Source organism: Acipenser ruthenus, chromosome 8, assembly GCF_902713425.1.
Source record: "Acipenser ruthenus chromosome 8, fAciRut3.2 maternal haplotype, whole genome shotgun sequence".
In the NCBI taxonomy this organism is placed as follows: Eukaryota; Metazoa; Chordata; class Actinopteri; order Acipenseriformes; family Acipenseridae; genus Acipenser; species Acipenser ruthenus.
The window spans coordinates 8,719,883-8,743,261 of NC_081196.1; the positions used below are offsets into that span (position 1 = coordinate 8,719,883).

Here is a 23,379-nt window from a genome sequence, read left to right on the forward strand (position 1 = left end):
AATGTACGAACTCAAGTAAATAATTAACCTTACAAGAAAATACATAACATCCATCCATGGCAGTCAGGTTAATCACTGTTAGTGGGGTTTACCAAACCAGACGCATTCAAGCATTCATAGTCCTAAAAGGTATTGACAATGTCGACCGAGGGGACTTTTTCGACCTGAAAAAAGAAACAAGGACCAGGGGTCACAAATGGAGTTTAGATAAAGGGGCATTCAGAACAGAAAATAGGAGGCACTTTTTACACAGAGAATTGTGAGGGTCTGGAACCAGCTCCCCAGTAATGTTGTTGAAGCTGACACTCTGGGATCCTTCAAGAAGCTGCTTGATGAGATTCTGGGATCAATAAGCTACTAACAACCAAACGAGCAAGATGGACCGAATGGCCTCCTCTCGTTTGTAAACTTTCATATGTTCTTATGTTCTCCTGTACGGGGACGATTCAAATGCACAGGAACCAAAGTGCAAACATATTCGGTATCATATAATCCTGTACAACGTAGAGCTTAAATCGACTAAAACGATTACGGTCTCAAATTAATACCCGGGCTTTCTTACTATTATTAAAAACCTTGCCCTCTCTAAGCCTCCGATTGGCCGCCAGTTGTTTTTACAGTCAACGCCACGCCTAGCTAAACAAACTAACTAGACGTCAGTCTTCTCGTAGCTTGGTCAGCCCCTGCACTGTGCAACACAATCGTTTGTTGGCAGTGTGCAACATGTGAAAGGAATGGGGATTGTCTTGAATTGTTGAGTCTTTTTTCTGGCGGCTGTTTTTTTTTTGGCAACTAAGTAAGGAAACAATGAGGTGGAGCGTAAAAGATTAAGTACTGTTAAAAAATAATGACTTCAGAGACCGACGGCTTGGATGTTAGTTTTTTAAACGAAGAAGAAGCTGACAAGATCCTTGGAGTATTAGAAAGAGATGAGGAATTGAAAAAGGCTGAAAAGGAACGAATCAGGTAACTTACTTTGTTTATCTTGTATTTGAATATAATAGTATTGGTAGCGGTATATTTTGCATCAGCACAACATTTGTAGTGGTGGCACATTGTTTTTGTTAGGACATTTTTTATATATGGTTTTAGAGTTTTTAAAAATAAGTGGTTTGACTACTTCACATAATTCCATAATTGATTTATTATTTAGTTTTATTAAATGGAAGAACTGCTAAGCTTTATATATATATATATATATATATATATATATATATATATATATATATATATATATATATATATATATGTATATATATGTAATTATGACACCGTCTAATGTATTCATGATTTTGAATGCTTGGGAGGTTTTTTGTTAGTTTTGTACTACAGGCACGTAACCGGTACACTTTATATTTATGACAGAACCTTCAAGTTTACATTTGAGATGCATGCAGCCCAATACAGCATGTACTAAACCTAAAGCTTGATAGTTTCTCGAGTCCTGAGCATGATGCCAGGAATACTATTTGATCTGTTTAGTCTATCGATCATCAACTACTAGAGTGATATGTGTTCAGCAAACGTAAGACACAAATGTAATTCTTCAGTTTTAACATACGATTAGACATGGGGTAAATGGAAACTCGAGTTTGCGGTAGTATAAAGACATTTTACATATTCGTCGACGTTTTCGAAAATGAAAGCAGATGTGGAACTTTGATAATGATGTGCACATTGACCTCGTACAGTCAGTGCATAGTCTTAATTACACTTCGGTTACTTTGGTAGAGATTGACTGGTCACGTTATGCGTAGTCAGTGGATTTTAATTTCAACATTTATTGTTCAGGAATAATATACTGTAGAACTAAGAGTATATAAGCACGATAGACTGCAAAATTACTGATGAAATTTACCAGTGGAAATAAATAAATATATATATATATATATATATATATATATATATATATATATATATATATATATATATATATATGTGTATATATATATATATATATATATATATATATATATATATATATATATATATATATATATATATATATATATATGTCAACCTGCGCTGGGCTCTGTCTTTTTTTATTTTTATTTATTTATTTTATTTTTATTTATTTTTTTCTCACTGTTTTCCATTTTGCTCTAGCTTTTGGTCTGTTTTGCAGTGCAAACAACAGTGCACACGTTATTTGATCAGTTACATGTAATATAATACATCCATAGGAAACCAACCATTATCTGAGTAAAACTAAACAAACTTGTCTAGCTGACAAACGTTTTGACGCATGGCTTTTTTAAATGTCTATTACAACATAAAAAGCTCTCCCACCTTGGCACTGTTACATTTATATCTTAGCAACAGGCAACACATATACAATGTTTACCAGTTTTTAAAGCGAAATGACTAAAAAAATATGCAGCTTTTTCTTAATTGTATTCAATTTTATCCCTAAAGCAACCCGTATTAAAGTTTACCAGGAGTATTTGCATATTTCCCATGGTTATACTACAGTATGTATTTACCAATGCTTACCATGGTCTGCCATGTTTTACTGGACCTCTTTACAGTGCACCAGCTGGAAATCTGTTAACAATCTGGAAGTGATAGCCTGCATACCATATTTCACACCCCCCATAAAAATGCCACACTCCAAGGCAAAGCACAGTAAATCATGTAGGCTATTCTGTGGGGAGAAAGTCAATTGGTGCCCAAAATTGGAACTACAGTGGATCCAGGTTTAAAAATACATTTCAAGTGGCTAATGAGGATCCCTTTGTAAAAGGTTTTAAAGGAGGTGGTGGGTGAGAAGTTTATTTGATCATTTGGTAAAGGAGATCACCTTTTGTAGATGAGCCTTGTTCTGTTTCTCCTTTACTTTGGTTTTGTAATGTGCCTGACTGCCTCATAAAAGTTCACAAAAGTAAAAGTATAGCAAAGTATAATAAAACACAAAGCACGGTAAAGCAAAGGTAAACACTGGCTGGGTTTACATGCATGTGAAAATCGACTCTACAGTCATGACTGTGTGAGGTTGTCACGCGAATACATCGTTAAACAGCAAAGGAACATCCTTTTGGCAGCGCGACTTTAAGGGAAGGGTCAATCACTTTCTCATGATAAAAATAGCTGTAAAAACCCATGTAAACCGGAGCAGGAATCATGTGTGTGTGTGTGTGTGTGTGCGTGTGTGTTGGAAAGGTAACCAGACAAACAAGTAGCTAATGCGCAACATAATTCAGAATGTGCGCGACAACACATGAATTCATTTCTCTTGTTAAATGTTTTTATCTTCATGGCAACGCATGATGAAGCTCTCCTCACGATATTCAGAGTCGTTCTTAGTAAGCAGACACGGACATTTAAATATCCCCTCCCCTAAATGACTATGAATTGAGTAATCTGCATTGGTACGGACGATTTTTTTTTTTCCTAAATCAGAACTGCATAGCAACGCATTTACTGAAAAGTACGACAAACACGTTGTGAGGAAAACTGTCATGACTTGTGCATGTAAACACCGCCACTGTAAAGTGCATAAAGGTATGTTTAAGCAAATTTAAAAACATGGTAAACTGTGGTAGATGCACAGCATAGTAAATGCCAAACTGCAGAAATTACCTTGCATGGTACTTTTATAAGAAGTTTTTTCATTGTTATGTACTTAGTTGCATCATGAGGGCCAATTCCATGATGTTTATCCCATGTATAGTGAGAGTCATTTCAAGAGACGGGTGTGTAGGTAATTAGGGACAAAGGTGTTGTCAGTATTACTTTTTTATTTTTGCCAACTGGCTTTAAGAATTATGTTTCATCTGACAATTATATTTAATCACTTTACAAGCATGAACTTATCCCTGGAACAGGCTGAAAATGGTTATTATTTCAAATTAGTTCTGTGGCATGCTGTTACAAGGATACAACAATAATGCTTCACTGCAGGAACAAATATTTACAATCTGCTGCTGTATTTATTCCATAGCTTAACCTGTTTGTACGTATATGATCAATCCCAATTTTTAGACCAGCAGAATTCATTTGGAGTTAAATAAAGCACAAAGAGAAGGAACATACTTTTGCTTAATTCACTGTAGACAGAGGCAGTATGTTACATTTGCACCCCCTCTGAATCACAATGCATTTCCAATATGTTTAGACCCCAGCCAGGATTGAGTTTGAGCAACGCAATATCACAATGTGCAGTAACACTTTTATTTGTATTTTAGAAATCTTCAGCATGCCAAGAAAGACTTGAAATGGCTTAAAGGTGTGACCGGACAATGGTTTGAAGATACCAAAAAAAAAAAGTATAAAAATGAAGCAGACGTCAGTGACTTACTGAAACAGCCACTCAGCTTGAAAGTCAAGAATAATACCAGAGCTGGTGAGTCGGGTTATGCAATGTCTGGAATACATGGCAGCAAATACAAACAAAATGAGTCACCATGGTATAAACAATTGATATCCCAGCTCGCTCAGCGTGTAAGCTGTCATCCGCTGCAATAATGGAAGAATTTAAAGTGAGGAATCTTGGGTGTGTGTTATGAAAAAGGAGTTCTCCAGATAGTAAGACAAAGACTGACACATCTTGTTGACCCATTTGTGTAAATCCTTCAATAGAACTAGCTGTAGACCAGGCATGCAGGGCTATATTTATAAAATAGTGTGCGTTTTATTAGGTTTTTAGTTTTTTTGCAACCGCAAATAACTTGCTGAGCAGGTAACAACAAAATAGCAAGCTTTTAAAAGATATGTTTGCAATTCATTCTCCGAATAAAGATAGAAATGTGGTATATTGAGAGAGAGAATTAAAAAACAGCAAATACCTCTATATCCAAGGACATTTTTATTTATTTATACAGTAATCTGCGTCGCATATCCGACTGCGGTGGGACCGATATGTAGTAAGGGCAGATATGTAAAAAGGAGGATAAATGAATCCTGTTTTAAATGCCATTATACACAGCTGTAACAATTACTATATTCACACAATTATCGTTTAGAGATGCAGCTTTTATTAGGGAGCTCCACTAAATCCCTTGTTTAGAAATATACAGGGTATTAATGCTTGTGACAGAGTAGCCGTCTGCCATGTGGGTGTGTGCATTCGCTGCTGAGCAAGCAGGAGATCGAGACGGAGGCTGAAGTTGCTACACCCCGCAGGCGAACAGGATTTATTGTCAACACTGAACAGCTCACGTGACACTACCATCAATGGCAGCGCACAGAGCCCATACAACACAGTGTACGAAAACTCTGGTAGAATCTGCAATCTCTAAACTAATCTTCTCTGTTCAATAATAAACTAACGTTGCTGAACAGGTTGATCATGGAGGATAAACAGTTTTGTGACGGGCGGATACATGACGGATTACTGTGTGTATATATATATATATATATATATATATATATATATATATATATATATATATATATATATATATATATATATTATATGTAAAGCCAATTGCTCATTTGGTCTGTGTGTTTAGAGCAGAGGGTGAAAAGACATGTATGTGCTGCCACTGATGCACTGCATGAGGTATGCAATGTATGAGCTGTGCAGTGCTTCTTCACACTTCTGTAAGGGAGTCTGGCTTTTTTGGAGAGTTAGAATTGCTAACACTAATGCCTTATTAGGTCTGTAAAAATAAAATCTCATTTAATTGCAGTGTGCAAATGAGGTAGGTGGTAGTAATATAGCACCTCTGTTCATTCCTTGAGATAGTGATGTGAGGTCTGAGTACCTGGGGCTGGATGTTCACAAATACTTTTACATTCACTCCCTTAGTGTCGTGATAATTATCCATTCACGATTGTTATTATAAGCCAAAGGAGCAAACTATATTATCTTTGAGTTTGGAAATTTTGAGTGTGACTCAAGCTGTGATTATCTGACTGTCTGAAAGCACATTTTCACTTCTTTTTCCGTTTCACATGACTGAGTCTCAGTATAAAAGGTGTGCTTGTGATCCCATGGAACTCAGTCAACATTCCACAGCTCCTGGAGGGTAAATAATGATCTGAGGAGGTGAACGATTTGGAGATCTTCAGATTAAAGAAAAAAAAAAAAAAAACTGGAGGCACTATTTTATTTCAAGTTTTTATAACACCCAACAGCCAAATCTGTTATATAAGGATGGTTACTTGCTGAGTAGTTGTGTTTGTTATACTGTATAATGGGTAACGTATGACTTGGAGTCCTGTTTGACAGAATAACACATGGGGGTAAGGGGATATTTTGATGTGGCGAATACTAAGGCTACAATGTACATTTCCCTTTATTAAATATGGGGCTGGTAATGGAGGGAGTCCGAGCAGTTTCAGGTGGGGGCGATTGGTGAAGCGTCTCGCAACCATGCCGGGTCGCGAAAGGGAAAGATCTCTCCAATTACTTCCTCTTTCTTAGCCAATAGGGAGGACGGAGCCGTCACAGCAGCTAACCAACCTTTAAACTGCTCGCAGTCCTATCCTAGAATTACCAGAACTGGCAACCGAGAACACAAACCCACTTGTACTCGTGTCACCTGCTAACCATGGGATAAGAGCGCAAGTCCCCATGAACACATTTAATATGCACCCATCCCAATATTTGTTTATGCCCGGTGAGATTAAGCTCTCCTGTATTAGGGACTGACTACACCCTGAATCCAAGAGAGCCTGGGTTTGTGTACCATCCACTGTTACAGGAATAACAAAACCCGTCTGCTGGAGTGACTGAGGTAATTGAACACTCTTACCTGGTCGGATGATGTCACATTCAATTGCGGGGCACTCCCGAGTAATGTGACCCACCTCCCGGCATGTCCAACACCTTGGTGGACTGGTTTCTTGCCTCAGAGCTTCAGAATGCGGTCGAAAGACCAGAGCCATAAAAGCTCAGTGGTAGAATGGCCGCGCAAGTCCCCAGTCTGACCCTGCAGCAGCCCGTGGGTATCCCCACCCTGCCCCGCCACCACCGCCACACTTCATCCAAAGACCTGGCTACCCCTTCCCCCCAGTCCCTTCGCCCTACCTGGGCCCAGTAATGAGGGTGTTGCTGGAGTAGCAACCTTCCCAGGCAGCCTAGCAGGCGTTGGTTCTGCTGCCTGGAACTGTACCGCCAGTAGCACTGCCTAATCGAAAGTAGTAGGTGCATGCCATTGCACCCATACAAGCGGTTCCAGGACCAAGCACTCCATGAACCGCTCAACCACAATTACCTCCATCAGCCTAGCTTTGGTGGTTGCATCCGGATTCAGCCAGCCCATAGCGTAATCCTTCAAGCAATGGGCAAAGACCTCCTCCCAAAACTTGCGGCGGTAGCCCTCCAGAGTCACCCCCACGCGGTTGAGAATGGCCACCTTCAGCATGGGGTAATCGACCATCGCCGTGGGATCCAAGGTTCTGGCAGCCACTTGCGCCTCCCCCGTCAACTGTGGCAGGAGATAGCCAGCTTACTGAGCCTGAGGCTACCCAGCGGATGTCGCCATAGCCTCGAACACTTCCAAATAGGCTTCGGGCCAATCCTCTTCTATCATCTTTGTTGGCCTCCATAGCCTCGGGTCTGGCCCTGCAGGTCTGGCACCTCCCTGCACGGCCACCGTCAGGGTTTGGCGCAGGAGGTCCATCATTGCCGCAAACTGTACGGCATCCATGTTCTGCACTGCTGTAGGTGGGAAGTGCCAGTGAATCCCACTGCTGACACCATGTGTGGGAGGGTGTGGGAATTCACTGGCCACAAGACAGAACTTTAGTTGAAAACGCCGCTTGGCGTCCTGATTTATTTCCGCCACAAGGTGGCACTGTAGCACTGTTTCCAATACCAGCAGTGGTAAAAGGTTGGCCATTCAATCATGGTGCACACGCAGGTGCTCCAAATAATATTACAAACAAAAGGGCGAAAGTAAAAAGGAAAATAAAACACAATAACAAAACTACAAATATTCCCCCATCATTGGTACCCGCACGGCTTGGGTCTTCAGCCTGCGCTTTGCTATTCCCCTACTATACTCTATGGGGTTGCCCAGGATTTCCCCACTAGCTACACACGTCCCGATTCGGGTACATAATTACAATTACTTTTTCACTGTTTCTTTTCTCCGGTTCGGCTGTCTTGCTCAGCCTTGTTTGCCTGTCCCTTTTTGTTTCTCCAGTCCCTCACGACCAGTTCTGTCACTGTTCTTCTTCCTTAACTGGCGGGGCTGAGGAATAACAAAGCACAGTTTATATAGGTCAGGCACCCCGCAAGGCCCGCCCCCGACCACTCAGAGAGAGGGAGAGAACACACCCTCACCCAACCTCTCTGTCTCATCACCATGATCGACAGGCAGATCCTACAGGGCTCCCAACCCCCCCCCCATAGGATCATGCATACTTCAGATAGCCAGGACAGATCTTGCCCTGTTACACCATTTTAGGGACATGCAACATAAAAATAAATGTAATTTAAGAGTCAATTAAAAATATGAAAACTAACGTAATTACAGAAAGCATAATCTTTTTATATTTAAATTTAATTCATGCACTCATCACAGAGCAGTGGAAATAAGTTACTCAGTTACTGTGCTGGTTAGGGGAGCAGTGTAACAAGGGTATACCTTCCAGAATAGTTGCATTATTGATTTAAAGTGAAGATACGTTTGTAACTTTGGCATTGCAAGAAAAAAACTCTTCTGTTCCAGGTTAAACTCCCTGCCTACAGCATCCTTTGAATTGAACGGTCCATTAGAGACCTGATAGAAACAGACCAGATTGATTTCAAATCACTTTGAACTCTTGTCATGTTAATGTGGTGTAAGATATTGCATTTGTCTAAACTGTTTCTTTCTTTCACATTATCCTGCAGACCTTAAAGTCTCAAAAACAAAAAGCTTCCTGCAGCGCGAGGATGACATGATCACAACCGCTGTCTTGAATGGCAGCTCCTTCCACTCTCGCCTGTATTCCTTTTTCACATTAAAGATCCCGGGGAAACGTGGGGCGAAGCAGCCCCCCAGTAAACAAACGTAAGTTGAATAAATCAATTGCATCACTAAGTTTTATCACTGAAAATTGCTTTTGCCATAAGTTCCGCCGACATTAACAGAAGTTGTTTATTTTTAGTTCCTTTTCATCTTTAAATGTCAAAACTTCTAATTGGATTTGAGCAGAGTGTGCAACCCTTATCGTCTTATTTCAGTTAGTGAGTAATACGCTGGAATGTATAAAGGGGGCTCAGTCTTTCCTTCTAAACAGTAGGTAATAACCCTCAAGGATAATTCATTATTAAACTTATCTTTCACTTGCAGCCATGCAGAACACAGATAACCGGCATACTGCTTCTGTGCACTGCTACCTCCATTTGCTGTTTCTGATAAGGAACATTTCTGAAGGGTTTTCCGAATAAAAGGTTCATTTGCCCTCTACATTGGTGTTTAATTACAGATACAGTAAAGAGGAAAAGGTTGCCATAAGGGATCCAGTTTACAACCAGTCTTTGCTTTCCTGCTGAACCAATACCAGTTCATACCATTTTCAACCAGTCCATGCATTTTACAGGTGTGCCATCACCAAGATGTGTTAGTTTGTTATTTCAGTAAACCCTTTTGTGCTTAGTCATTCTAAAAGAATGCTTACATCATAAGGACACACATTGAAAACAGACATGCAGGTTCACATGGCTATGTGGTACACACCTTCACTTGTGTTGTGTATCACAAAGGTGTGTATGAAAGCTGCTTGGGCACTTCCCTTCACAGTCCAAGTGCAGTCCTGACCTTAACACCCCCTGCCATTCATTGAAAATCGGGGTGGGGAGGAGGGGATAATAACTGGACATACTAAATAAAAAAATTAAAAGAAGTCAACAAACAAAATATTCTTTCATTATTTTGTAATTGTATCTTAAAAATTTGACGACTAAATGTGTAAATATGTCGCTACAAACTTTGTTGATGTAAATTAAGTATTTCATTCCTCAATTAACTGAGATTCCATTTAACTCTTTACTTCTTTTCCAGTAATTACTAAAGATAGGTGTGACAATATAATCGCCACACCTGAAATAATTGTAAGGGGATGGAATCCTTGTGGATGTCATCCACAGTTGCAACGTAATCCTTCATGCATTCAATAAAATACAAATTTTGCTCCAATGTGTAATTCTTAACACGTTTAGTTGTCATTAGGGAATTCAAACCCAAATTAATCTTTGCGTTTTGAGAACTTAACACAAGAACAAACATGTATTGTATTGTGATACACCTAGTTAATATCTTGACCACCTATTTTGTGAATTCTATTAATGTACTGAGCAACTTCAGTGTTTAAATACTGCTGGATTAACAACCTTGCTGGAGCTATTGGCAGCTTGTTATCTATCTCACAGTCGCCAGTGCCTAAAGGGTCACTTTCATATAAACATGATTAAATTTCATTTCTTGCGAGGTCTTTACAGTATATATTTTGTATAGCTGTAAAGAAAACCTTTTCTGTATTGTGGAGTAGCGTCCCGGCCAAGGCTGGTCTGTGCCCTTGAAACATTAGACGCAGAAACAGAATATATTGAAAACAGCTGTGCCTGTATATTTATTCATAAAATCAAACAAAATAAACAAAACAAATTCCTAACTATAAGCCGTTTACCGGTCACCAAAAACAATTGTTACACACAGTTCACAAGTTACACACAATACAAATTGTATAATAACTTCTGACCACACAGGGTATGCAGTGGCTTCACACAGACTTCTAACACACGTTTGAAACATGCTTTTATACCTGCCTGCTTAACCCCAGGCAGGTGTCCTTTATTCCATTAGCTCCAGGTGTTTCCCCTCCTGGCTCTAATGCAAACCCCAAGGCATTCTGGGGGGTGTAGTCCTATATCAAACCCCTGGACTACATTTTCCTTTATCCTCCCCCTACTCTTCAACAGTACAGTATATAGTGTAATTCAGGGGTTCATTTATAATTGCATTTGGTGTGTGTGGATAATAACATCTGAGTGAATGAGATCTGGTGTGATCAGGACTAAATTACCATAGTTGGGTAATTGTGTACAATTTGTAATTCATTTGAAAAATGTTTTCTTCAGAACAATTATTTGTAAGAATTGAGTGTGTTAATTGCAACAGGTCTTGTCTACATATTTTGTTTAATTAAATTGCATTTTAGAATTATTGTATTTCAGCAATAGTACACAATTTAGATTTACTGAGGTATGTTAAAATAAAATAAATATTGTAAGAACAACACTGATAATAATTCTTCTTTACAAGTAGAAGGGAACATAAATGAAATACGGAATCATGAATTCTGCCCCCCTCCCCCACTCACTGACACTCTCCCACACAGGGAGGGAAGGTTCAGTTTAACCCCGGGGTCTGTACTGACGATCGGGATCAGCTGAAACCGAAGTTAGTACTGTATATTTTCACATTGCAATTGGTATTAGTTTGGGATTAACTGGAGGTGATCCGCAGATAGTATCGTACTTGTTTTTTTTTATTATTATTCTGTAAGATAGTTTTAATAATGACTTGATTTAAATAATATCATTATAAGAGCAGATTTTCACATAAACATGTGCTACTTAGAGCATTATTATATATGGTACAAAGCATATTTATATGTGAATGAGTGCAGCTCAGCTTGTTACACTGCAGAGTGAATTATTGCTGTTTAGATGGATCAGCCTGCGTCACAAATTAAGAAGTAATTCCTTTCCATTCTGTTTGTAAAAATAGAAAAAGTACACGCTGGAAGTTTACAGAGGATAAACAACCCCTTCTATACTCTATAAAGTTCATTCCCTTTTTTGAAAACAATATTAATAAACAACTCAGTATGTTCATTTAAGGGTCCAATGCTTACCTTTTTTTTGTTACATATTCAGGCCTGTGGAGTATTCTTGTTCCCATGCTGATCTGACCCTAAAGCTAATGGCAGTGTAGACCTTTCAGCTCTTGTGATGAGTTTAACTGCAAATTAACCTGTAATGAGAGGAAATGATCAAGTGCTTAATGCCTGCAGTCTTCAAAACTCACTTATAAATTACTTCTTTTTAGTTTTAGTACTATTATATATATATATATATATATATATATAATTTTTCCCAATAGAGGCTGTTTTCTAAGTCCAAAATTGCATTTTTAAATTAGGGTTAAACCCACGTGTAAATTGTTTGAAATATGTAGTTGATCCCTTCATTTATAATGTGAAGAAATGATAAATCGATGATACTTTTTAAAATGTTATTTAGTGTTAAATACAAGTATATTAAAATGTAAAGCTTCAGGTGATTACTTTGTTAAGAGTATGATAAAAAAAAAATAGGACTCCAGTTCAACCTATTCAGTGTTTGTGTGGAATTAAAGCCTGATAAGACACTTTTTTAAAATGTGCATATATATATATATATATATATAATATATATTTTATTAAACAAAATAGTAACAAATAATTCCCATTACCAAATTGGGGCACTACTGTAACTAAATTCACTCAGCTTTCCAAGGAGAAACCCTCAAGTCTAATACATTACATCCCCACCCTTTCCTGTTGTGCTCTATTTCAGTAAAACATCTGTCGATAGTTTTGTTTTATACATATTGGTTTAAGAAGGTGGTGCAACTGAAAACTAGCAAAAAGCAAACAAACACAAAAAAAGGTTTTCGGTCCATAAAAAGTAACTTTAGAGGCAGGAGATATGCTATCTGTAATGTTAAATGTAAAGGTGCAATAAATAGTGTGAAGTTGAAAAGCTTAAGGAGCCATCCTGGTCTGGGTGAAGCTGCATTGAACTGCGGAGCAGAACACATTCTGCTGTCGTTTGGCCAGTGAATGTACTTGCTCAGCTACGGGGTGCAGCACAGTTTTGTGGTTTGGACTAAGATCTATATCTTTAACAGTTAATCTGGAAAGCTTGATTGTACAGTATCTGCAAATGTCCTTGTTCTTGTTGTAAAGTAAAACATAATAGTTGGTACTATAAATAAGTGGTTTGTTAAGTAAAACATAAAGTAGGTATTATAAGTAAGTTTCGAATGATAAATGTAATAGAAATAAAATATTATGTATTTAAATATTTCCAATACTACAGTATGTTGGAGCTACTTTTGATCATTATTACATTTCCCAAGCTAACAGCTAACTGTATACTGAAATATATGTTGAAAATATAGTATTGTTTAAATTAGGATAGTTAAAATACAGGGCAGCATATATAACAGCTCTGTTATGTGCAACTATAGGTATATAACTTTAGAGTTTCTTATTGGAACTATAACTAAATAACCTTGATGTATTTGCTTAAGCCATGCCAATGGGATTGCATGGTGTGCGAAACAGCTTCCATTTTTTTGGTATTTTGTATTTCTTACCTGCTGGAACCTGCCCTGATTTTTGTCCTGCTTGTGTCTCGTACAACACTGTTTTTTTACATCGACTTTTACATTGTCCAACTACCTTTTCCCTTTCCAGGGAGGAGAGTATTGCCAATTGTAAACTGAAACCACTTCCCAAGTGTCAAGTAATGAAATGCACAATCCGAAGACTTTTATTGCATTTCCAGAGATTCATAGATTTACTGTGCTTTGGCTGCAGTGTGAAGTCTGAACAGTTTAATGAATGATGTTTTGTTTGTTTTTTTGTAGCAGTTGTAACGTTGAAGTTGTTAGACGGCCTGAAGTACAAGACCAAGCAGAGGTAAGAAATGATCCGGAAGGCTGGCATTGACCAATTTGGATACAGTTGCAGTAAATTTACAATCTCCATTGCAACGTTTCTGTGGAATGCACTCGATGAGCTGTGATGGAATTTATACAGTACGGAATCGGTTACAAGTAAAGCACTTTTGCAAAACACCAGATGCTTGGTAATTGTTTTTCTGAAAATATGTTCAGAGGGGACGTGCAAAACACACACATGGTCCACATTAATACATTATGAATTAATGTAGACTACAAATAAACTGCAACTGCAAAAAAGGGCTTCACATTTCAACTGTGTTCCAACATGTTAATGGCATGTGATGCTTTTCTTTTTGAACTGGTTACCAGCCAAAGTCAAATTAAGATTACTTCATGATGATATTAGGTGTATGCTACAATGACTATCCTACCTAGCTTAACCCACAACTGGTCTTTTTATAAACAGGTTTGCTTGGGTGTGTTCTTCTAATACATGTGGGTTCTGTTAGAATTATTTTATAATAATACGTAAATGGGAAAAAAAAGCAATTACTTTTTGGCCAGTACTCAGATCCTCTTTAATGTCATTGTGACAGGGTTTCCAATGTAGCTGGGTTTGGTAGTTCATTCTAGAGTGCATAGTATTGCCTTGGCAACTGATTTTCAAAGTGTAACATTTCAGTGACAGATGCCCAATTTTCAAAACATTTTTCTCCAGTCCATTACAGAATAACTCAAGGAGAAAAACCCATGTTAAAGTTACAAAATTAGAAACCATCTGAGTATGTTAAATAGACCTTGTATTATACTACTGAGCTGTTTAGTACTGGCTTGATAAAATAAACAGATGTTTTTCTCCTTTGAAAATTATCCCCACATTTCACAATTCAAATGGCCTGTCCTCATATGGATAATACATATTTGTAACATATTTACATATGTTTGCAAGCAGGTGTTGACAAGACACATGCACACAAGATTATCACACAAGATAAAATGAATAAATAAATAAGCCGAATAAATGTCCCTTTCCACTGAGGAGATTGACAGGATATGTTGTTTTTAAGGCCCTGGTTTTAATGTGATATAAGGGAGTGTTCAGTAAGGCAGCAGAGGAAGTCATTTTACACCTATATTTTAAACAGGTTGAAGTAAACACTGAAGTTGTACCAGAGGAAAGCAAACACACCCTTCAAAAAGGAATCCAACAACAACATTTCAACGAAGAGAACAAAGAGTCTATTGACCTATTGCTAGAACAGGAGATTTTCAGTGGTAAGTTTGGGCTTCAGTACAAGGATGGTTCAGAACCACAGCACGTTTTAGGTCCTGTACCTTGTTGCCTGCAGCTACGCAAAGCCAGAAATAGTATATACTAAAATGAGGTTTTACATGGGTGTCCTTCTATCTGTCTATCAGTTCTGTGTCTAACAAACCAGTTAAGGCATTGAGGTCATTGTCACACAGATAAACCAACCACACGTAATATACAAGGATTGTGGGAGACCTTTGACCTCCCAGTCAAGGTCACAGAATACTGTGCCACTTTTCTGTAGAACTAACGGTTCAATTTGAATACATTTTTGTGCAATTGCAAGTACAAACTTGGTTCCTATAGCGACAGAAATAAATCTGTGTAATGAAAGTAGGTAATTTCTAACAATCCCTTCATTCCACTACTGAGAAACATCGAAAGCTTTTAAGAAATGAGTCAGACAAAACAAGCCTTTAAAAACCTTTCTAGTGAAAACTAGCGATTTCACCCAACACTCCCAAAGAAGTCATTGTTACACTGAAAAATAGGGAGAGGTTTCCAGGCAGGAAAGAAACCACAATAATAGGAGGGAAAAATCAAAGATGTGACAGGAGTATAATGGCTTACAAAAAAGAAAAGCAAAATACTTTAATACAATGATCTGGAGGGTCAAAACACACACACACACACTCACACACATACATATATATATTATAGTTAGTCAGTTTTATTAAAATTAAGTGGGACTAACTTTAATCCTTGATTGATAACTTGTTTGTTACTCGTTCTTTCTTAATTTAGTTTATATTTCTAAATATTGGGAGTGTTTTTATTGTTACGGTTTTTAATATTTCATTTGTAACCTGAAAATATCATTAAAAGACACTGCGTGTAACATTCAGAACATCTTTAATACCACATTTAACCAATGATAATAAAGTTAGACATGTTATGGATGTAAACATAAATATATCTGCTCTAAAGTAATCAAGTTATTTGCTTTTGAAGTTTTAGATGACCTGGATAACAAACTTGCTGAGGAAGAACTTGTCGATTTGGAAAGCTCTGGACTTTGTTTCCATGACTACTTAGAGGAGCAGCCTGACCCACTAACACAGAAGGAGGAGACATCAATAACTCATCCCTCAAAGGAGAAACCAAGCCATTCTTCATCAGATGACAGTGGGAATACTCTAGAAAATGGAACAAAGAGTGCCTCAGTCACTGCAATTGCTGCACACAATCAACTGAAGGATTATACAACAAATAGAACACAATCATCCGCAGATACAGAACACCCACCAGAGAGTGAAAAAGACGTTATCAAAGGACAACCACCGTCTGTTTTGAAGAATGATCTCTGGCCTGCCGTTGGTGATGTCCACAATCCAAAACTGAAGAGAAGCAAATCGCTGAGCATTCTTGATTTGCACAGTCCAGCAAATGAAGGGGAAAACAATTCAGAATACTTGTGTTTAGAAAACAGAACAATGGCTGTTCACTCCTCAGGTACAAGCTACCCAATAGTAGGTGGCAAGAGGAGGCAGAAAATAGACCTAAAACGGATGTACAGTTCACAAGATGCGTTGAGAAGACAATATTCCACCACCATTGATGACTATGTTGATTTTTATAAAAAGAACACTGAGTTTAAACCTCTTATGGTCATTACAAAGGAAACCAGTGGGGATGGTGATCTTTACTCATACAGCACTGAACTTCTGCCGCGATACATACCCAAGGACTGTGAAAGAGTCCTGTCTCCTGTTCATCCAAAGGTTTCAGAACCCTTTGGAAGCCGACATGATAAAGTAGGCAGTTGGTTAAGGGATATATCAAACAGTAACACTTTAGACTGTAAAACAGAACAAATGCAGGACCTTGACAGCTCATCGAGGATCATTCCAGATTCCCCGCAAGAAAGGCCCGTTGTGAAGGATATTTCCCAGTTTCATGCGTCTTACTGTTTTCAAAACATGCCTGACAGACATGATGACACTGGTGAAATTTCCCAGTTGATTGAGCCAAATGAGACAAAGGGACATTACCAAAAAAGAGACCTGCATAACTTGAGTCCTGTGTCATCTGACCAAAGCAGAACATTTTATCCAAGCAGCTTACCTTACACAAGCTCTTTAAACAACCGAATCAGTATATACAACAGCTTGAGGGGAAATTCTCAGGGGCCAGTCTCGCCCAGCACTGAGAGAAAACCCTTGTATTCCCCCACTGGATTACACAAGGGAAGCATTTTGCAAAGCAATGAGAAAAATATGAATTTAGTGTTGAGGAATCGTGAACTTTCAAGGACAAACTCTTTACCTTTCACTGTAAGCTCAAGCCTTACCAATCAGAACTTTGTAAATGCGAATGCTGAGCCTGTACAGCACATGCAAGAATATACAGGTATACCTCACTCTCCTAACATGCAAGGCAGTCATCTGTCACCAGCTAGTAGACAAAACAGTGGAGACTACTCTGCAAGACATGCCATCTACAATTTATCCCATAGGCCAGTTTCACCTCTTAAAAGTATGGCCCACCCAGCTGAAATGCAAAATTGTGCAGTTCCTGATGTTCCAGGCAGCAGATTTAAAAATGCCACCAGTCCAGTTCATTGTAAAAGTCCAGTATCCCCATCCAGAGTCCCTTTTCGTGGAAGTAGTTTGCATACGTATTCACCCACTAAAGATTTCAGCCCGGCTAAACCAAAGTCTCCTTTGAGATTTTTCACTGATGTCGAATCACATTGTGATCTGCGTGGAAATCTTTCCACTCCCTCTACCCCTGGTTTGGAAGACAGCAGGTTGTTTTACAATGTAAATGTTTTCCACACAGCTGCACACACGGAATCAGTATGCGACTCCTATGAAAGCAAAGCTGACAACCACTCTCCAATCGCTAAATATCAAAGTAATGTTCTAGATCTGCCCGATTTCGCACCTAAATCCCTGCCTGCAGTGCCTACCACCATCTATGGGAGCAGACTGAGTACGTCGTCCAGCCACAGTTCTGCTGTTTCACCACACAGCCGTGATTCAGAGCAGCTGTCACCTTACACTACTGAACTGGAAGCAGGGACAATGCATCCCTTTCACCAAGCCGCTAACACTCTTCAGAAAACAAAGTTTGACAATATTTATAAGCTTCATACCCCTCTAATTGATACAAGGTCTGCATCTGAAAGGATGAGCCATAGCATAGCAGTACACCGGAATTTCTACCCAGTTGCCAATAAGCAAACTGTAAAAACAAAAGAAACTGACAATTTTAATTCTGGAATTAAACATTCAGCTGCCATCATGGTAAATGCGACCAGTGACCACCAGTCTAAACTTCCATCACCTGCAATACACAGTAAAAATGCACACAACACTGGAGGTAGTTTTCTCTTAAACAAACAAGGTGACTTTTCAGCTGAGAGCGTGAACACCTTTAAAAATGCACCGGTAATAAATGAAAGAGAGCATGACACTCTTCTCTCACTGGATTCAAGCTACTCCCCTGAAAATACCTGGGACCAAACTCAGAAGAGACGAAACATGAACAAGGTTTATTTACCACATGGTAGGCAACAGGGAGCTCCAGTCTCCCCACATGCAACAGAAAATGAAAAGTCCTCTGAACTTCGACTCTTTAACAAATCTGGCGTTGGCACAGAAAGTAAAGTGGATCAAATCCTAAACCGTACAAAGCTGACATTTAGTGATAAATGGTTTGAGGATGAGATCCTAACAGCAAGAAAAAGGAGCAAGACAATGTTTGATGCCAGTTCGAAAAGCTTGGATCTGAACTATAAAAACACTCTGGCTAACAAGGAGTTCCAGTTTTCATATTCTGACAAAAACAGAAACACGTTGGTAAATAATAATTACACTGTGCAGGAATCAAATCTAGACTGTCCGAATAACTGGAGTCAGCAAAAGAACATTTCTTTTAGTGAATCTGAGGACTTTCAATACAACGCGTATAATATCAATAGCTCAAGAAGCCTGAAAGATATAAGTATGAACTGCAATCGGTTCTATTCAATGGATTATAGACCAACAAACAATCGATCTTATTCTGTAAACAGTTACCATAATGACAGAACTTCAGGGTACAATAGGTTGTCCACTGCTACAAAAGTGACTACTACAATGAAGCAAAATGCACTATCAAAGTCTCATTACAAGCTGCCCCTGTATGATCCAGAAGACGTGGAAAATAAAAAAGAGTTTAAGACACAACAGTCGGGTAACAACAGCACCAGGCATAAAAGCGTTTCCTTTTGTGAATCGGAGGGAATGCAAAACAGCACTAGTGGAAATATTCTGAGCTCAAAAAGCCTGAAAGACTTGAATGTCAACAGAAACCATTTCTTTACCACAGATTATGGATTGAAACATAATCGATCATATTCTGTGAACAGTTTCAGCAGCAAAACATCTCGGTGCAATCGGTTGTCAACTGGGCCAAAACTCTGCAAGTCTCAGTCTGAGCTGCTCAACTACAACCCAGAGGACATAGAGAATGAAAACGAGGCTTCGCACTACAGGATGAGTAAAGCCAATCGTAACAAAAACGTTGGAGGCAAAAAAAGGCTGCCTGAGATTTCAATATACGACGAGGAGCAGCAGGCCATGTACTTGGATCACATCAGGAAATCCCTCACTGTCGGGAGAATATGGAAACCGGGTTGTCTTCAAAATCCTTCTTCACCTAACAATGAGGAGCCCTTGTCTCGAGAGAGAGTCGTGTTGCTTGGCTCTACTTCCACAGGGAGCAGGACAGCGTCACAAGACAGCCTGTCCCCCAGTGGGCAGATGCCATCTAGGAGTTATCTAAACAGCCTTTCTGATTTCGTGGAGTCAGACTCGGATACCACAACAGATGACGAGTATTACTTGAATGTAGATGAAAATGATAAAGAGTCAGAATTGTGAACTAAAATAAGGCGACTGTAAGTGCATATATTCAGAGCTGTATGTAGAAAGCTACGAGCTTTGAGTCGTTCAGGTACTGGTTATATACTTGGCTCAAATCATTTCACTTATTGTTTTCATGCCTCAATCCATAATCATGTCCTTTTGTGAATAGAAAAGGTAGTAAGTTTAGCCTATTTGACTGCTTTGCTATATATTGATCATCAGTAATGTTTTCCATGGGTGTAGTGATCAGTGATGCTCACATTTGTAGATGAATGGAATAGCAGTTGACATTAAACAGTATAAACACTCAATGGGGTCCTGCATCTGTTCTCTTGATATCAAATAGTTTGATCAAATCCACATGACAGTGAGCTGCTAACCTTTGATTTTAATTTTAGTGTTGCTATGCTTATTGAAGTACCAAATAATTATGATAATTGTGTGCAATTATTTCATGCTAACGCTGTTTTAAATTCCCCAAGGAATAATTTCTCTTATATCACAGGTGAAGTTTGTTTAAAAGCTTTTCCACAGAGTAACAGTCCCTGGGTTTAAAGAATACACTTCCTGTGTGTGTATTTTGGGGTTCTGCAAAGAAGCTGATGCACAGTGACTCAGTTTTGTCCCTTGTCTGTGCTGTTGTATAGAACGTGTTCTCTCAACATTGCAGCAGTTGTATTTGTTCAGTCCCCAGGAGAATAGTTCTGGGTGAAGCCAAAATGTCATCTCAATGAACAAGCAACGTTTCACCATAGAAAGCAATGTAATGAGACAGGAAATGTTAAGTGTAAGACCAGTTTTTTAAAACAAAGAGTTTTTTTTTGTTTTGTTTTTTTATTGTATTTTCTGGTCTGCTTGGATATTCCCTGATTGAAACTGAGCATTGTATGACAGCTGCAAAGTTTGATAAAGCAAGTTGATTGGTTGGAAGGCTCCAAGATGCATAGACTTCTGGCACTTATAATGTCCATTTTAAATATTAGTATTAGTAAATCAAGCATGCAAATAGAATGTAATCATTCTTCTGGTGGAAATGTAATGTTTTTCTACAGCACATCCAATACCTTCATGTCTTATCTCATCACACGGCCTTTAAGAAAAACTGGTTACAAAATGTGCAAAGGCTAATAGATATCGATGTTGAGCTTCATAATGAACATGAAATCCGAAGCATGATTGTAAGCACTTTGTTTTAATTAAGAAGTATATTGTGTTTTATTCTTTTTTGGAGAACCAAATACATTAATAAAATATTACTGTTTTAAGTAATTTATTGTGTACATATTGAATATACAGTGTTTATTTTGATAAAGAAAGGGTTAAGCTAGACAAGCGTGTGGTTTTATTAATTATGAAAAGTTTTAATGTATATAGTACTGTACCTGTACACTGTTTAAATATTTAAATGAAACTGTCATTCCAGTATATCCATTTAGGTTAATGTTTGTGTTCATTTTGTCATTCAGTTGCATTTGTGTTTATAATAAAGGGATTAATAGATGTATACAGTACTACAATTGTGTGATGCATTGATTTAATAGATTTTCAATAAACACTGCAATACATTTTTAATTTTACAACTTTAAAAATACTGAAGTTTAAATAACATTATAATCTTAAACAGACACTGTCTATCCCTAATTACTAGGCAATAGCAAATTTCAACTATATTATTTGTCAATACAACTAGATACTGGTAACAGCAGAAAGCTAAATAAGGAGCTCTTTTAACTGCTACCTCCCACCTACGTCATCTGTTGCTTACTTGCTACATTCCACCAGTACACTCCAGGCCTACTTGTCCTGAAGGAATGACCTATCCCTCCACGAGAGTTTCCATAGCAACACAAACAAACAATGTATGTGTTCCAGACATGTTCCTGCACTTTTACTTTTCTTTCTAAACAGCTGAAGGGCTTTTGCCCGAAACATCCTGAAAATAAAAGATGTTTTAATCTTTTAAAAAATGTTTGTGTACACTTTTTTTACAATCATTTTATTAGGCACTGCTAGGGTCTTCAGTGATTTATTGTAAAGAGGTGTATGTGATATTTTTTAATTTGTGTTTTTACTGTTTTTAATAAAAATTGATAATGGTGTCTGGTAATACTACATTTTGATTTAAAGTCTGTCTAAGGTTCTAGACACCAAGCATCAAAGTCTCGCCAGGTTTGAAATTGCTGGCTGTGAGCACCCAAGACGACGAGCCACAGTATGCCACCAACATGCCGATTGCACGAAGGTGTTGCTCTCTTGACAGAAGTGGCATAATAGTGATAAGTTTCTTTTGATGCTCAGTATATATATATATATATATATATATATATATATTACTCTGCAAAGTGATTATAATTTAGACTAAAACAAAATCCCACACTATCAGTAAACACCTTCAAAAGTTGCTGCCACCTTGCCCCATGGTGTTAACCCAGCCCTGTGACTATTTTAAAAGAAGATAGATGTGGTTTCTGTCAGGTTTCAACAAAGGTCCATCACATCTCATATTACAACAATTAGGTAAGACGGAACACACCTGCCCATAAATTCTGAGCAGCGACAATGTCAAAATGAGTTAGAATCCAACAGAGTTATCTGAAGCTCATTCAGCGTCCAGCATACTGGGCAAAAGTTTGATTTACTAATGTACTTAAAAAAGAAACAGATTACTATAAACCCTGGGCTTTTTAGAGATGTTGTTGAAATTTTTTAAGATGATGGTCAAACAGTACAGTTGTTGCAGTTCTTAGTATACAGTAATTAGCAGCCATCACTTTTATAGTTCAGTGGGGATTTTCTGTATATGATGATTAAACAACACATAATTAAATATCATTTAATACACTTACAAAAAAGTTTTTGTAACAATTATGTTCTACCTGGGGCCAGTTCATGTAATGTCCAGTATGTTGGTTGTAATGACAGACAGGGCTGCTTTCTGGTGAAGCAGAGTGGACAGAATTATGAACGAGTATTGCAAACAGGCACCAAGAAAGTGTAAAAATGTGGTAAAGACGTTTTGTGGGACAATGCAGCTTCAACAAATTCTAGAGGAAATGCTCTTAGCTGCCCCATAACGCTCCACACAGATGGCTTCAAACACTGGAAACAAGATGAATCAAAACTACACACAGAATAGAAGTAACAATGCAGGTAAGGATAATAAAGCAGACACAGAAAGAAAACAAACAAAGGAAAGTCGTCAATGAATCACTGCAAAGGAGGCTAATCCCATTTCTTACTTTTGTTCCTACATTCATGTATGTACTTGTACATTTACCAATTCGAAAGGTTTGTTTTGATTTAGTTCACTGTTTTCATTAGTTTCTGCTGTAAAGCCTCTTAGTCCCTGTTTACTGCCCAACACCCATAAATAGGATTCCTTATTTGTGTTGAAAAAAAAGGTGAGCTAATTGTTACATGCTATATAGACTGTAAAATGTAAACAGTCATCAATATGGCAAGTCATGTCTACAATAAATAATGATTACTTTAATTTTGAAATTTCAATGACAAGCCAAGGATAAGTTGTTTACTTACAGGAGTGGAGCTCAGGTAGGGTCCTAATGCATGCTACAGAGTAGACTTTACCTGAGTCAAAGTGAAA

General features: G+C 38.1%; 1 protein-coding gene and 1 long non-coding RNA gene across 2 annotated transcripts; one reads left to right on the forward strand and one right to left on the reverse strand.

The window, feature by feature from the left end:
* Positions 1 to 660: 660 nt before the first annotated feature.
* On the forward strand, positions 661 to 21,810 carry LOC131737707 (uncharacterized). The gene is made up of 6 exons (XM_059028389.1): positions 661 to 966; positions 4,185 to 4,342; positions 8,786 to 8,945; positions 13,575 to 13,626; positions 14,756 to 14,885; positions 15,874 to 21,810. The coding sequence occupies exons 1-6, from the start codon at positions 848 to 850 to the stop codon at positions 19,788 to 19,790; spliced, it is 4,536 nt and encodes a 1,511-aa protein (XP_058884372.1). The 5' UTR covers positions 661 to 847; the 3' UTR covers positions 19,791 to 21,810.
* LOC131737709 (uncharacterized) lies at positions 9,606 to 23,368 on the reverse strand. The gene is made up of 3 exons (XR_009329324.1): positions 23,313 to 23,368; positions 11,794 to 11,912; positions 9,606 to 9,758 (listed from the first exon to the last, which is right to left on the reverse strand). It is a non-coding gene; the product is annotated as an uncharacterized LOC131737709 (long non-coding RNA).
* Between the last annotated feature and the right edge of the window lie 11 nt (positions 23,369 to 23,379).

Bases quoted from the DNA above. Each gene is read 5' to 3' on its own strand.
- LOC131737707 (XM_059028389.1), top strand. From the start codon at position 848: ATGACTTCAGAGACCGACGGCTTGGATGTTAGTTTTTTAAACGAAGAA. The intron at 967-4,184 runs GTAACTTACTTT...TTTGTATTTTAG, and splicing joins GCTGAAAAGGAACGAATCAG to AAATCTTCAGCATGCCAAGA. The intron at 8,946-13,574 runs GTAAGTTGAATA...GTTTTTTTGTAG, and splicing joins CAGCCCCCCAGTAAACAAAC to CAGTTGTAACGTTGAAGTTG.